Here is a 15704-nt window from a genome sequence, read left to right on the forward strand (position 1 = left end):
TCTATTGTAGCTGGCTCCTGGAGGGTCAATTGGTGCTGGCTGCTGGGAGATCTGTTGTTGCTGAGGGTGGGGTATCTATTGTTGTGTTGGGGATCTATTGTTGCTAGGGTGTGGTCTATCACTGCTGTGCAGGTCTACTGTTGCTGGGGTGGGGTCTATCCTTGCTCACTGCAGGGGATCTATTTTACTGTCTTTCTTGTTCTCATTAAAAATGATTTGCAAATGTTTACAAAAATTATATTTAGATCTGTGTTCTTTTAAAAGGAACAGTACTGGGAGGTGGGTTTCGGGTGGAACCGAGGGATGGTGCTCAGAGGTGGGTAGGCATACCTCCCAACTTTTTGAGATGGGAATGAGGGACACCTATTAGCAAAAGTATGTAGGCATAGGACACATCCCCTGCCACACCCCCTTAAAGGAGAATTATACAAAAAATGATTATTGGTTAAAACCACAAGTGCTTTTTTTAACACTTACATTTCTTTGTATTGGCTTTTGAAATGTACAAATGCAACAATTTAGAAACTGGATGAAAGGTTTAGCACTGGGAAACATTTTTTGATAGATAAATAGTGCACTTTATATACAAGTATATGCATGAGACCAAAAATGAGAGACAAATGAGGGGGAATGAGGGACAGAGGGACTTTGTTCCAAATCAGGGACAGTTGTGAGCTATGGGGTAGGGAGCAGAATAGAAGGGTGACTCAGAGTCCCTACATCTATTCTCTGAGAAAAAAAAGCCCTGTCTCTAACTATTAAAAGTATATAATACAAAAGAAAAAAGAAATCAGAAAGAGTTTTTTTTTTTTTTACCCCAATGGCATTGTTTTATGTCACTGCTTTAGACCTATTCAATAGGCCTATCTGTGCAACATATCAAGGCTAATTCACACCGAGATGTATGAATTACACACAAAGATTATCTAATTGTGTTCCAATGCAATACTGAATGAATTAAAAAAAATAATTAAGGGAGATTCATTTTAAAATAATGCCTATAGCAAATACAGAGTACAAAGTTACATGTGGAGCAGAATTCATAGGCTCCAAAAAAAGAAAAATGTGTATTTCATAATAGTGTATTAGCTGGATTGTGATTATAGGACAGATATATATATATATATATATATATATATATATATATATATATATATGTATGTATATGTTTATTGTATAGCGGGGAACATGGTATTACAAGGGAAGGAAAGTGTTAATAAATAAAACATTTTCAAATCACTGGTCTGTGAACGTGTAACACGGATATAGTTTAATTTAATGTCCAATCCCTTTATTGTGTCTTTTAATGCAACGTTTGTCATTGCTTAAAAACATGAAAATCAATAACAAGATGAATATGGCAGAGTAAAAAGGCTTGAGGCTTGTAGGTGATGGAGAAAGATAGGAAAAGATGTGGAGCGGGGCTAATACATACAATGTGCAGACAGCGGGTGAGTTGGGTACTCAATAGTCACTTCTTTTCTCTTGTTTCAGGCTGCCAGCAGAGTTCTGGACCAGTGAATCCATTCCCTATGCCAATACCCGGAGCAGGCCTAGGAGGACAAGGAGGGGAACTGCTGCCACATTTCCTCTTGGAACCTGAGGACGTCTTCATTGTCAAAAATAAACCAGTCACTCTAAGCTGCAAAGCCACTCCAGCCACACAGATCTACTTCAAATGCAATGGAGAATGGGTCCACCAAACTGACCATGCGATTCAGCACAGCGCAGACCGCAGTACAGGTAAAAATGGACAATGAAGCTACACAATAAGTCAGCCATGTGTGGAGTAGGGTTGTCTACCTCATCCCTTTAAACCCAAACACATATGAATTACACAGGTTCTGTGGCTGATTGCCTTGACCAGAGCACTTTTTGCGATTCAGCACTGCGTCACTTTAACTGACAAGTACACGTTCGTGCAATGTGGCTCCCAAACAAAATTGACGTCCTTTTTTTCCCATAAATAGAGCTTTCTTTTGGTGGTATTTGATCACTCCTGCGGTTTTTATTTTTTGTGCTATAAACAAAAAAAGAGCGACAATTTTGAAAAAAACGCAATATTTTTTACATTTTGCTATAATAAATATCCCCCCAAAATATATATAAAAACATTTTTTTTTCCTCAGTTTAGGCCAATACATATTCTTCTACATATTTTTGGTAACAAAAATCGCAATGAGCGTTTATTGATTGGTTTGCGCAAAAGTTATAGCGTTTCCAAAATAGGGGATAGTTTTATGGCATTTTTATTCATTTTATTAATAAATTATTTTTTTAGTAGCAATGGCGGCGGTCAGCAATTTTTATCCTGACTGCGACATTATGGTGGACACATCGGACATTTTTGACAAATTTTTGGGACCATTGTCATTTATACAGCAATCAGTGCTATACAAATGCACTGATTACTGTGTAAATGGCACTGGCAGTGAAGGGGTTAACCACTTGGGGGCAGTGTAGGGGTTAAGTGTGGCCTGGGGAGTGTTTCTAACTGTGGGGGGCATGGCTACATGTGACATGTCACTGATCTCTGCTCCCGATCACAGGGAGCAGAGATCAGTGACACTGTCACTAGGCAGAACGGGGAGAAGCTTGTTTACATTAGCATCTCCCCATTCTTACTCCCTGTGAGGCGATCGCGGGTATCCCTGACCCGACTCACGAGCCTGCTGACTGCCTCTTAAAGGGCAACGTACAGGTACATTAGTTTGCCTGTACGAGCCCTTCTGCCGATGTATATCGGCGTGAGGCTGTCGGAAAGCGGTTAAGGTGGTAATTAAACTCACTCTGTGCCTTATCTGCATTAAATTAGCCTCAGAACCATAATTCATATGTGTTTGGGTTTAAAGGGATGAGGTGGCAACTCTAGTCTGGAGATGATGCACCTAGACTTAGCTAGGTTCAATCTGTAGATTGTAAATGTCCCCAGATATTTGTCATTTCTTTCTTTCCTTCGTTTTTACTTTTATTTATTTTTTTCACCCGGAGGGTTGCTAGGATTGTAAAATACCTGGGGATCTGTGGGCACTCCAAGGAGAGTAATAATGTGCTGCACACTGCGGTGAACACTGGGTATGGCCAAATTGCATTAATAGTGGAAGGGGCTTAGAGGGGCATGGTTCAATAAGACCCAAGTTTCCTTGTACCCATTAAAGGGATTTAAGGTTTTTTTTTTTTTTTTAAATAACAAACATATCATACTTAGCTCTACTATGCAGGTCATTTTGCACAGAGTGGTCCAAACCTTGTCTTCTGGGGTCCCCCGGTGGTTCTTGCAGCTCCTCCCCACATCAGATAACCCCCTTGGAGTAGTGGTCTCCCGAGGAGGTTACCTTGCCGGCATGCTCCCGAGTCCAGCATTCGGCGTCCATAGCTGCCAAAAGTATGACTCGGCCCCACCCCCTGCGTCATTGGATTTGATTGACAGCAACGGGAGCCAATGGCTGCACTGCTATCAATCTATCCAATCAAGAGCCGAGAACCCCCGGGCAGAGAGGCAGCACGTCCCCACTGGGTAAATTTCCAGGGCTCAGGCAAGTAAAATGGGGCGGGGTCACTGCCAGGTGGTTTTTCCCGTTAATTATGCTTTGATTGCTGTGCTACAAACAAGAGTCTGATAGACATGTATGAACCTCAACACAATTATTAAAAAAATGAAAATGCTTTTAGTACATATGCTTTTGTGCACACTGATAATAGAAAAAGACACTTTCTCAGAGCTTACCTTCATTAACCACTTGACCTCCAGAAGATTTACTCCCCTTCATGACCAGACCATTTTTTACGATACAGTACTGCGTTATTTTAACTGATAATGCACGGTCATGCAACACTGTACGTAAATAAAATTGATGTCCTTTTTTTCCCACAAATAGAGCTTCTGTTTTTTTTCTTTAGCGCTATAAACAAAAAAAGACTGACAATTTTGAAAAAAAAAAAAACTATATTTTTTTTCTTTCTGCTATAAAACATATCCAATAAAAAAAAAATAACAATCAAATGTCTTTATGAATTTAGGCCAATATGTATTCTGCTACATATTTTTCGTAAAGAAAATTAAAATATGCGCATATTGATTGGTTAATGCAAACCATAAAGCATTTACAAACTATGGTATATATTTATGGATTTTTTTTTTATACTCGTAATGGTGGTAATCAGCGACTTTTAGCGGAACTGTGATATTGCAACGAACAATCGGACACTAACTGACACTAGACATGTGCACTACTGAAAAGTTTGTTTTGTTTTATTTTCGTTTCATTGTTATTTTTTGTTTATCAGATCATTTGTTATGATCGTCATTCCTTACTTCAGATGCATTCGTATTCATTCCATCCATTTAGATGCGGCATTTGTTACATTCGGATAATACCTAACTTTGGATATATTCGTATTCGCTCCGTTCCATTCACTTAAATATGGCATTCGTTACTTCGGGCTCAGACCCTTCATTCATTCGGACATTGGTGGTTGTATTCGTAATCGGCCCACCACAACTTGTCTGGACTCTGGATGGAATGCAGTCTTACACAGAAAAACACACGAGGGAATAAGGTACAAGCTCATTGGCCAGAGAAAGCACACTAACACTGCCCATCTGAAAATGAGGGACAAATGAGGAGGAAAGAGAGACAGAGGGACATTGTTCCAAATCAGGGACAGTCCCTCGAAATCAGGGAGCTATGAACAAAGCCTGTGCTTGTGTTGGAAATATCAAGGATCTGTGATCCATCTTCCATCTTCCAACGTTAGCCCTTGTACACAGTCGGACATTCCGACGGAAAATTTCCAATCAGACCGTGTTGTCGCATAATCCGACCATGTGTGGGCTCCATCTGACTTTTTCTGTCGGAATGTCCGACCAACAAAGTTTGAGAGCTGGATATAAAATTTTCCGACAACATGATCCGATCAGACTTTGTCCGATCGTTTGTAGAGAATTCCAATCGGACAAAGTGCCACGCATGCTCAGATCAAATTACGAGACCAAAGCTATTGGCTACTAGCCTGAACGTAGTCCCGTCGTAACAAATGAACGTCATCACATTCCGAACGATCGGATTTTCTGACAACTTTGTCCGACCATGTTTCGGACAAAATCTGTCCAAAAAAAATCTGATGGATTTTGTGGTCGGAATTTCGGGCCGTGTGTACAAGGGCTTGCATACTCATGAGCGTAGGAGATTGTGGTTGTTCTCTTAAAACAGTGCAAATCCCAGGATTGGATAGACAGAAATGAAATTCCTAAGTTAAGGCCGCCACTAAATTTGCATTTCAACGGGGTATTTGTCTTGAGTTGAGCTTCGAAAGCGAAGGCCACAGCTACAGATGCGCTCTGTTTGAGCAGTCTGTATTGAGTTACATCGCAGTCAGCTTGCATAAGTTAGGTTATATAAAACAGGTTGCAATTGTTTCTCAACAGACTTCAATGCACATAAAATTTAAACTAGGTGAAAGGTCTTCGCTGTCTGGTTAATGTCTGCCACCTGCTACATTCTAGAGAAACGTATGCGATTGGCTGTGGGCCCTTCTGTGTCTCCAGATAGACAATTATAAGATGAGAATTTTATGAGCAATTGCTATATTCCAGCTCATAAAATACATTTTTCATTCCCTGTCTCCTTTTCTGCTCCAAACAGTGCCTCCTCCCTCTTGATCTCTCTACAATAGGATCAGGAAGACATAGGTGCATGGCTTGAAATTTGACAAGTGACAGTGACTGGGAGACATGCCACCGGGCTCTGCAGTTTTCCCTTATCATTGTTCACACCTCTATACTGAAGAAAAAAGAAGAAGGAGGGAACACTGGAAACAACAGTTTTTTTTTTTTTTTTTTTTTTTTTTTTTTGGTTATTCATTTTTTATTAATTAATTAAACTGCAATAAGAGCATTCTGTTCCTCATCTGTGGTGAGCATTCAACAAAAGGCAGACAGTACAAAGTAGATAGAAGGAATATGGAGCTACTTTGTACCTTTTCCCTGTCACAGTAGCTTTATCCAGTCATTCACTCGGCAAAAAAGACTTTGGCTGTACTTATATGATAAACCTACCCTCTTCAACTAATGACAGGAAGGCTGCAAAATTCAATACTGAGCTAGCAAATAATTCTGCAGTGAGCCAAGCTAAATGTATCCTTTATCCTATATACTATTATATATATATATATATATATATATATATATATATATATATATATATATATATATATTATTATTATTATTATACAGGTTTTATATAGCGCCAACAGTTTGCGCAGCGCTTTACAGCATGAGGGCAGACATTACAGTTACATTACAATTTAGTACAAGAGGAATCAGGGCCCTGCTAATTAGAGCTTACAATCTTAAAAATAATATATATATATATATATATATATATATATATATATAATTTGTTTTATATCTATCTATCTATCTATCTATATATATATATATATATATATATATATATATATATATATATATATATATATATATATATATATATATATATATATATATATATATATATAGACAGATAGATAGATAGATATCTATATAGAGATATATCTATATCTCTATATAGATATAGATAGATAGATCTATCTATCTATCTATCTATCTATCTACAGTGGTGTGAAAAAGTTTTTGCCCCCTTCCTCATTTCCTGTTCCTTTGCATGTTTGTCACACTTAAGTGTTTCGGAACATCAAACCAATTTAAACAATAGTCAAGGACAACACAAGTAAACACAAAATGCAATTTGTAAATGAAGGTGTTTATTATTAAAGGTGAAAAAAAATCCAAACCATCATGGCCCTGTGTGAAAAAGTGATTGCCCCCTAAACCTAATAACTGGTTGGGCCACCCTTAGCAGCAACAACTGCAACCAAGCGTTTGCGATAACGTGCAATGAGGCTTTTACAGCGTCCTGGAGGAATTTTGGCCCACTCATCTTTGCAGAATTGTCCTAATTCAGTTACATTAGAGGGTTTTCGAGCATGAACGGCCTTTTTAAGGTCATACCACAACATCTCAATAGGATTCAGGTCAGGACTTTGGCTAGGCCACTCCAAAGTCTTCATTTTGTTTTTCTTCAGCCATTCGGTGGTGGACTTGCTGGTGTGTTTAGGATCATTGTCCTGCTGCAGAACCCAAGTTCGTTTCAGCTTGAGTACACGAACAGATGGTCGGACATTCTCCTTCAGGATCTCTTGGTAGACAGCAGAATTCATAGTTCCTTTTATCACGGCAAGTCTTCCAGGTCCTGAAGCAGCAAAACAGCCCCAGACCATCACACTACCACCACCATATTTTACTGTTGGTATAATGTTCTTTTTATGAAATGCAGTGTTCCTTCTACGCCAGATATACTTGGACACACACCTTCCAAAGAGTTCCACTTTTGTCTCATCGGTCCACAGAATGTTGTCCCAAAAGTCTTGGGGATCATCAAGATGTGTTGTGGAGAAATTGAGACGAGCTTTGATGTTCTTTTTGCTCAGCAGTGGTTTTCTCCTTGGAACTCTGCCATGCAGGCCATTTTTGCCCAGTCTTTTCCTGATGGTGGAGGCATGAACGCTGACCTTAACTGAGGCAAGTGAGGCCTGCAGTTCCTTGGACGTTGTTGTGGGGTCTTTTGTGACCTCTTGGATGAGTCGTCGCTGCGCTCTTGGGGTAATTTTGGGCGGCCGGCCACTCCTGGGAAGGTTCACCACTGTTCCATGTCTTCGCCATTTGTGGATAATGGCTCTCACTGTGGTTCGCTGGATTCCCAAAGCTTTGGAAATGGCTTTATAACCCTTTCCAGACTGATAGATCTCAATTACTTTCTTTCTCAATTGTTCCTGAATTTCTTTGGGTCTCGGCATGATGTGTAGCTTTTAAGGATCTTCTGGTGGACCTTACTGTGTCAAGCAGCTCTTATGTAAGTGATGCCTTGATTGTGAACAGGTGTGGCAATAATCAGGCCTGGGTGTGGCTAGAGAAATTGAACTCAGGTGTGGACAACCACAGTTATAGTATGTTTTAACAAGGGGGGCAATCACTTTTTCACACAGGGCCATGATGGTTTGGATTTTTTTTCACCTTTAATAATAAACACCTTCATTTACAAATTGCATTTTGTGTTTACTTGTGTTGTCCTTGACTATTGTTTAAATTGGTTTGTTGTTCCGAAACACTTAAGTGTGACAAACATGCAAAGGAACAGGAAATGAGGAAGGGGGCAAACACTTTTTCACACCACTGTATCTATAGACATATAGAGAGATAGGTCTCTATCTCTCTCTCTCTCTCTATCTCTCTCTCTCTCTCTCTCTCTCTCTCTCGCTCTCTTTCTCTCTCTGAGAGAAAGAGAGCGAGAGAGAGAGAGAGAGAGAGAGAGAGATCTATCTCTCTATCTATCTGTCTATCTATACAGTATCTCACAAAAGTGAGTACACCCCTCACATTTTTGCAAAAATATTTTATTATATCGTTTTATGTGACAACACTAAAGAGATTACACTTTGCTACAATCAGAGCCGATCCGCCCTATACGCTCACTACGCAAGCTGCGAAGGGCCCTGCAAATTACTCGAGGCCCCGCCTCCCCTTTGTGTCATAGCAACATCCAGTGGCGGAACTTTAGGGGTCGCTACAGTGACATGTGCGACTGGGCCCTTCCGTCATACCGCTGTGGGTGGGGGGGGCCCAAGGCCCAGCATCCCACCCTGCACCTCTGGCTGGCCATTTAGAGTGCAGTGAGGAGAGGTGGGAGGAGGTGGAAGGCAGCGATCGGAAGCTCTATGGTGCTTGTGTGTGCGGCCGGATCTCCCTGGGGCTTGTAGTACTCTCAGTGTATAAAGTGGAGAGGACAAGGGAGGGGCCTCTGACCCGGGCAGGTATCAGTTTCACTTTCACTCACGCTTGAACACTGTTGCTGATGCCCAGGTTAGAGGCCCCTCCCCTCTCCGCTGTATACATTCGGAGATAGAGCTACTAGCCCCAGGGTGATCCCCCTGCATGTGGTCACCATATATCTGTCGATCGCCACCTCCACCAGCCAGGTACAGGAGAACCTCTGCAAGGGGGAGAGTCAGCTGTTTGCGGACCCTTACGTAAGAGGGGGGGCTTTCTGGGGACACCAATGTAAGGAAGGGGCCCTCTGGGGACACTGATGTAAGAGGGGGCCCACTGGGGACACTGATGTAAGAGGGGGCCCTCTGGGGACACTAATGCAAGAGGGGGGCTCTCTGGGGACCCTGTGTAAGGAGGGGCTCTCTGGGGACCCTGTGTGAGGAGGGTCTTTCTGGGGACACTAATGTAAGATGGAAGGCTCTCTGGGGACACTAATGTAAGGGGAGGCTCTCTTGGGACCCTGGTGAAAGGGGGAGACTCTCTGGGGACCCTGGTGTAAGGGGGGCTCTCTGGAGAACCTGGTGTAAGTGGAGGCTCTCTAGGGACCCTGATGTAAGGGGAGGCTCTCTGCACTCATGCAGCCCCAGACCATGACACTCCCACCACCGTGCTTGACTGTAGGCAAGACACATTTGTCTTTGTACGCCTCACCTGGTTGCCGCCACACACGCTTGACACCATTTGAACCAAATAAGTTTATCTTGGTCTCATCAGACCACAGGACATGGTTCCAGTAATACATGTCCATTAGTCTGCTTGTCTTAACCACTTCAATACAGGGCACTTAAACACCTTCCTGCCCAGACCAATTTTGAGCTTTCAGCGCTGTCGCACTTTGAATGACAATTGCGCAGTCATGCTACACTGTACCCAAATGAAATTTTTATCATTTTTTTCCCACAAATAGAGCTTTCTTTTGGTGGTATTTGATCACCTTTACGGTTTTTATTTTTTGCGCTACAAATAAAAAAATACCGAAAATTTTGAAAAAAAAATGTTTTTTTTTTGTTTCAGTTTCAAAACTTTGTAAATAAGTACGTTTTCTCCTTCACTGATGGGCACTGATGGGGCTACACTGATGGGCACTGATAAGGCGGCACTGATGGGCACCAATGTGGCACCAATGAAGTGGCACTGATAGGCGGCACTGATGGGCGACACGGATGGGCGACACGGATGGACACTGATAGGTGGCACAAATTGGCACTGATAGCTGGCACGGATAGGCGGCACGGATGGGCGGCACAGATGGGCGGCACAGATGGGCATGGATAGGCGGCACAGATGGGCATGGATAGGCGGCACAGATGGGCATGGATAGGCGGCACAGATGGGCATGGATGGGCATGGATAGGCGGCACAGGTGGGCACTGATAGGCGGCACAGGTGGGCACTGATAGGCAGCACAGGTGGGCACTCATAGGCGGCACAGGTGGGCACTCATAGGCGGCACAGGTGGGCACTCATAGGCGGCATTGGTGTTATACTATAGTAATGGATGCCAATCAGTGCCAAACAATAATGCATGCCAATCAGTGATGCCCATTGTGGGCACTGATTGGCATCCATTATGGGCACTGATTGGCACCCATTGTGCTGACTGGCATCCCTGGTGGTCTAGGGAGGATTACCTTTTCCCTGGTGGTCTGGTGGCGTCCCTGGTGGTCCAGTGTGGGCATCCTCGGGGGGGCTGTGCTGATAATCGATCAGCACAGACCCCCCTGTCAGAGGAGCAGCCGATCGGCTCTCCTCTACTCGCGTCAGACACACGCGAGTGAGGGAAAGCCGATCACCGGCTCTTCCCATTTACACTGTGATCAGCCGTGATTGGACACGGCTGATCATGTGGTAAAGAGTCTCCGTCGGAGACTCTTTACCGTGATCGTAGTTGCTGGGTGTCAGACTGACACCCCGCAACAACGATCGCCGCGATGCGTGCCCCCGGGGGCGCGCAGTGGCTCATAATCCTGATCATGTCATATGACGTCCGGTCAGGATTATGAAACCACTTTGCCGCCGTCAATTGCCTATAGGGCGGGCGGCAAGTGGTTAAACAAGCTGTTTGCGGGCTGTCTTGCATATCATCTTTAGAAGAGGCTTCCTTCTGGGATAACAGCCATACAGACCAATTTGATGCAGTGTGCGGCGTATGGTCTGAGCACTGACAGGCTGACCCCTCACCCCTTCAACCTCTGCAGCAGTGCTTGCAGCACTCATACGTCTATTTCCCAAAGATAACCTCTGGATATGCCACTGAGCATGTGCACTAAACTTCTTTAGCCGACCATGGCGAGGCCTGTTCTGAGAGGAACCTGTCCTGTTAAACAGCTGTATGGTCTCGGCCACCGTGCTGCAGCTCTGTTTCAGGGTCTTGGCCATCTTCTTATAGCCTAGGCCATCTTTATGTACAGCAAGAATGCATTTTTTTTTCAGATCCTCAGAGTTCTTCTTGAAAGTGCCATCTTGAATTTCCAGTGACCAGTATGAGAGAGTGAGAGCGATAACAGCAAATTTAACACACATGCTCCCATTCACACCTGAGACCTTGCAACACTAACGAGTCACATAACGACACCGGGGAGGAAAAATGGCTCATTGGGCCCAATTTGGACAGTTTCACTTAGGGGTGTACTCACTTTCGTTGCCAGCGGCTTAGACATTAATGGCTGTGTGTTGAGTTATTTTGAGGGGAAAGAAAATGTACACTGTTGTACAAGCTGTACACTCACTACTTTACATTGTAGCAAAGTGTAATTTCTTCAGTGTTGTCACATGAAAAGATAGAATAAAATATTTATAGAAATGTGAGGGGTGTACTCACTTTTGTGGTATACTGTAGATAGATAGATAGATAGATAGATAGATAGATAGATAGATAGATAGATAGATAGATAGATAGACAGATATTTAGATATATAGATACATACATAGACTATATATTCTGTACATACTTTCCCACACAAAGGGCAGTCCTAAAATCTTGTAGCTTTATAAATGTTATATATAAAGATGTACACATAATGGAACAAATTAGTATATATTATATAAACATTTTAATCTGTTTAAATTAATAACCACTGCAGCTCCGAAAGATTTACCCCCACTTCATAACCAGGCCATTTTTTGCAATATGGCACTGCGTTACTTTAACTGACAATTGTGCGGTCATGTGACGCTGTAGCCAAACAAAATTTATGCCCTTTTTCTCCCACAAATAGAGCTTTATTTTGGTGATATTTGATCACTTCTGCATTTTTTTTTGTGCTATAAACAAAAAAAGACTGATGTTTTTGAAAAAAAATTTTTTTTTACTTTCTGCTATAAAACATATCCAATAAAAAAATTTAAAAAATCGAATTTCTTTATCAATTTAGGCCAATATGTATTCTGTTACATATTTTTGGTAAAAAAATGGCATTAAGCATATATTGATTGGTTTGCACAATAGTTATAGCAAACTATGGGTTATATTTATGGAGTTTTTTTTATTTATTTATTTTTGCTAGTAATGGTGGCGAATGGTGACTTATACTAGGACTGGGATATTGCGGGGAACAATCATTACCTGACACTTTTGACACTTTTTTGGGAACCAGTGACACTAATACAGTGATCAGTGACAACAATTTCCCCTGCCACTGTACTAATGACAATGGCTATGAAGGGGTTAACATCTAGGGTGACCAAGGGGTTAATGTATGCCCAACATGTGTTAATGTGTGTGCTGTTTACGGTTTTTACCGTAACCGTAAGCAATGTGCTGGTTTTTACTTCCTGCTTTGCACATTGCTGCTGTCAGAAGAGAGCTCTGTGTTTGTTTACACACACAGGGCTCTCTTTGGCGGGTGCCAGCAACCAATCAGCAGCCAGTACCTGCTGATTGGTCTGTGCTGCAGTGAATCCTGCGCAGAGCGGTTGTCCTGCCGCAGTATATCTACTAAAAATATAGTAAAGTTTTTTTTTATTATTGAAGTAATATTATAGTAACTACCCTGTGTAACGATATTGCGCAGAGTGATTCCTTTCCTCTTCTTCTTTGGAAAGCCCCTGCCAGTGCTGTCCACTTCTTCTTCCTCTGGTTCCTCCTTAGCAAGGCAGGTGTGCTCCCAAGCTGGAGTGTGTGTGTCCAAACACACACACAGCACTGGTAAGCCCCACCCTCACTCCCTTCTAACAGGTGTTTGACTGACAGCAGCAGGGGCCTATGTCTACCGCTGCTCTCAGTGTCTCCTAAGAGACCCAGAAGTGAGAGGAGGAATACTGCAGCTGGGACAGAACTGACACAATGAGAGGAGCCAGGTAAAAGGCATGGGAGTGGTTATGACAGCTAGTGGAGAGGCAACTTGCTACAGGGGCACTTGGAGAAAAGGAGGAGCCTGGAGCTTTTTTTTTTTTATATTTACCCGGAGCTTAGAATAAACGCAAGTTTTCTTTTGAACCCTTTACTATGGCCTCTACCATTAATATGAAATCCACGCTGGTTATCAAATTCAGCGAATACACTGCATAACTAATGCACTGATATTGCCTAAATTGCACTTGTTTTTCTTACCTTGAACTCATCCCGAGAACAAAGTTTTGAAGAGTAGACAAGTTTTTGGACAAAAAAAGGTAAAAACTTCAATGTTGCGATGTCCAGACAAATTCCCCTCCTCTATCGATGGGTCTGGATGTATTATTTCAAGACTGTTGCACATAATGGGGTAAATGTAAGGTGTTTCACCTTGCTGGAAGATTGTATTATTTCAACAATTTGACCAGATTTACATCTTCTCATTGCTGTAATGCCCATTTGACTGTGCATTAGCACAGCCTACGCTACCACATGAACCATGGTGTATTGCAGGCACCCCAACACACATCCCCAGCACACCACAACGGAACTGTTTAGTGCACCATAATGCGCATATGTGTACCGTCTGTAGGGCTCGGTTCACACTAGTGTGAATTCTGATGCAACTTGAGTGGCATAGAATTGCATGGCAAGAAAAATGTAAATGTTTTCAATGGGGCCTGTTCTAATCAATGCCACTCAGAATGCAATTTTGGAAAAGGTTCCTGTACTACTTTGGTGTGATTTTACGTGCAATTTGGCCAAATGGAATATGCAAACCACATACAAGCCACGTTAAAGTTGCACCACATAATTGCATTAAGTCATTTCACAGTAGTGTGAACCAAGCCTAAAGGTCAATTTTGCAACCCATTTAAAAAAGTTGACAATCAAATAAAAAGAGTCCATTCTCACTACAATGCATATTAATGCATGCCAAGCTTTTAAAGTGGTATTAAACCTGATTTTCTTTTTTTTTATTTTTTTTATTAAATTGTAGCCCAGGTGGGTTATGCCATAATATGCTAGTATAAACTGCATATTAGCACATACCTGTCAAATGAAGCCCTGTATCATTGCTCTGTCACCGCTCCCACTTCCTACCTTCATCCATTCCCCCGTTCCAGTTTCCACGTGTGCACGGGAGTCATATCATCCTGCCACGGATCGGGTAACATAAATGTACACTGAGCTGTGCATGCATGGCTCAATGTGCATGACAGCTGACAGGCATGGAGAAGCATTTATGGCAGGGTCTTGCACCTACAATTTCAGAGTGCCCAACACAACACTAGGGATGTATCCCATACATATTAATTTCACTGTCTGCTCTGACCATAGTTTTTAATACTTTTTAAGGGACATTTAAAAAAAATGTGGGCACCCTGCTTTGAATGACACCCACCTGGAGCCCAGGTTCACATTGATGCTATTTGGCATGCGATTTGACATGCCAAATTGCATGCCAAATCACAGAGGCTATTGTCGGCAATAGCACTGTCCGAATCGGTGCGATGCCGACTTTGATTCCCAAAAGTAATTTCTGTACCACTTTTGGCGACTTTGGGTGTGATTTCGATAGACATCTGTGCAGGAACCCACACAGATATCTCTGAAATCGCCCCCAAAGTCCGATTGACATGCGGGTGTGAAATTATGCGAGGTCAGCTGAACTCGCACAATTTCAATCCCGCAGCAGTGTGAACCCAGTCGGAATGCCAGGAATATTGGCTAGCATCGATAAAGCAAGGGGCACTGGGCAGTAACTGCCATGTTCAGCATCAGGTGGAATCTTCAAGAAAAGTGCCTAACAGAATGGTATTCCTTGTCAAAACAGTAGCCTGGGTAGACACTAGGCTCCCCTGCATCAGCAGTGTCCTAAAGGTGGTACAAGAATATAGTAAAAGGGCCTTTTAAATCCCTTACCTATTAACTATGTTAGAAAAGTTCATGTGCAAAACGGATGCCGACATTGTATTAAATAATAAAAAAATAAAATAAAATAAAATAACAGTTTCTGTCCTCTTACACCAATTTATTGAAAAGTTTCGAAAAAACTTGCAGTGTTCTTCAATTACTCAGTCTACGCACATCCCTATTTGGTGCATCTGTGGCATGGAAGAGCCCAACAGCAAAGGGTTGTTGTTCTTAGAATACAATCTATCGTTTTACCCATCTTTTTAATCACGTTTAATGCCAAAAGGTGTAAACATTGATATTAATATAGCAAAAGACCAATATTCTGGGTCTTTGCTAGGGACTAGCAGCTTGTATGCCTAGTGTGACATGGTCCAGGAAAAGGGCTACGCTTTATCGTTTTAATGAACATATTTCTTAAAAACATTTAAAAAAAATGGTGGATTGGTAGTCACAAACACAGCAGAGCCAATTTTCTGTTATTCATCTCTTTTTGTCATTTATAGCTAAACAAATGCAAGAGAGAAAGAATTTGCCAAAGGACAAAATTATAGCATCAACAGCACA

The 15704-nt window shown here is 42.1% G+C and overlaps 1 protein-coding gene across 2 annotated transcripts in view; it reads left to right on the forward strand.

The window, feature by feature from the left end:
* Positions 1-15704, forward strand: part of UNC5A (unc-5 netrin receptor A) — a 572106-nt gene that overhangs the window by 261812 nt on the left and 294590 nt on the right. For both annotated transcript variants that reach the window (XM_077472471.1, XM_077472470.1), the window contains exon 2: positions 1495-1743. In XM_077472471.1, coding sequence (XP_077328597.1) covers positions 1495-1743 — 249 coding nt within the window. The remainder of the gene's footprint in view (positions 1-1494; positions 1744-15704) is intronic.

This window comes from Lithobates pipiens, unplaced genomic scaffold (genome assembly GCF_037356315.1).
Source record: "Lithobates pipiens isolate NorthernLeopardFrog02 unplaced genomic scaffold, aLitPip1_a1.2 Scaffold_8, whole genome shotgun sequence".
NCBI lineage: Eukaryota > Metazoa > Chordata > Amphibia > Anura > Ranidae > Lithobates > Lithobates pipiens.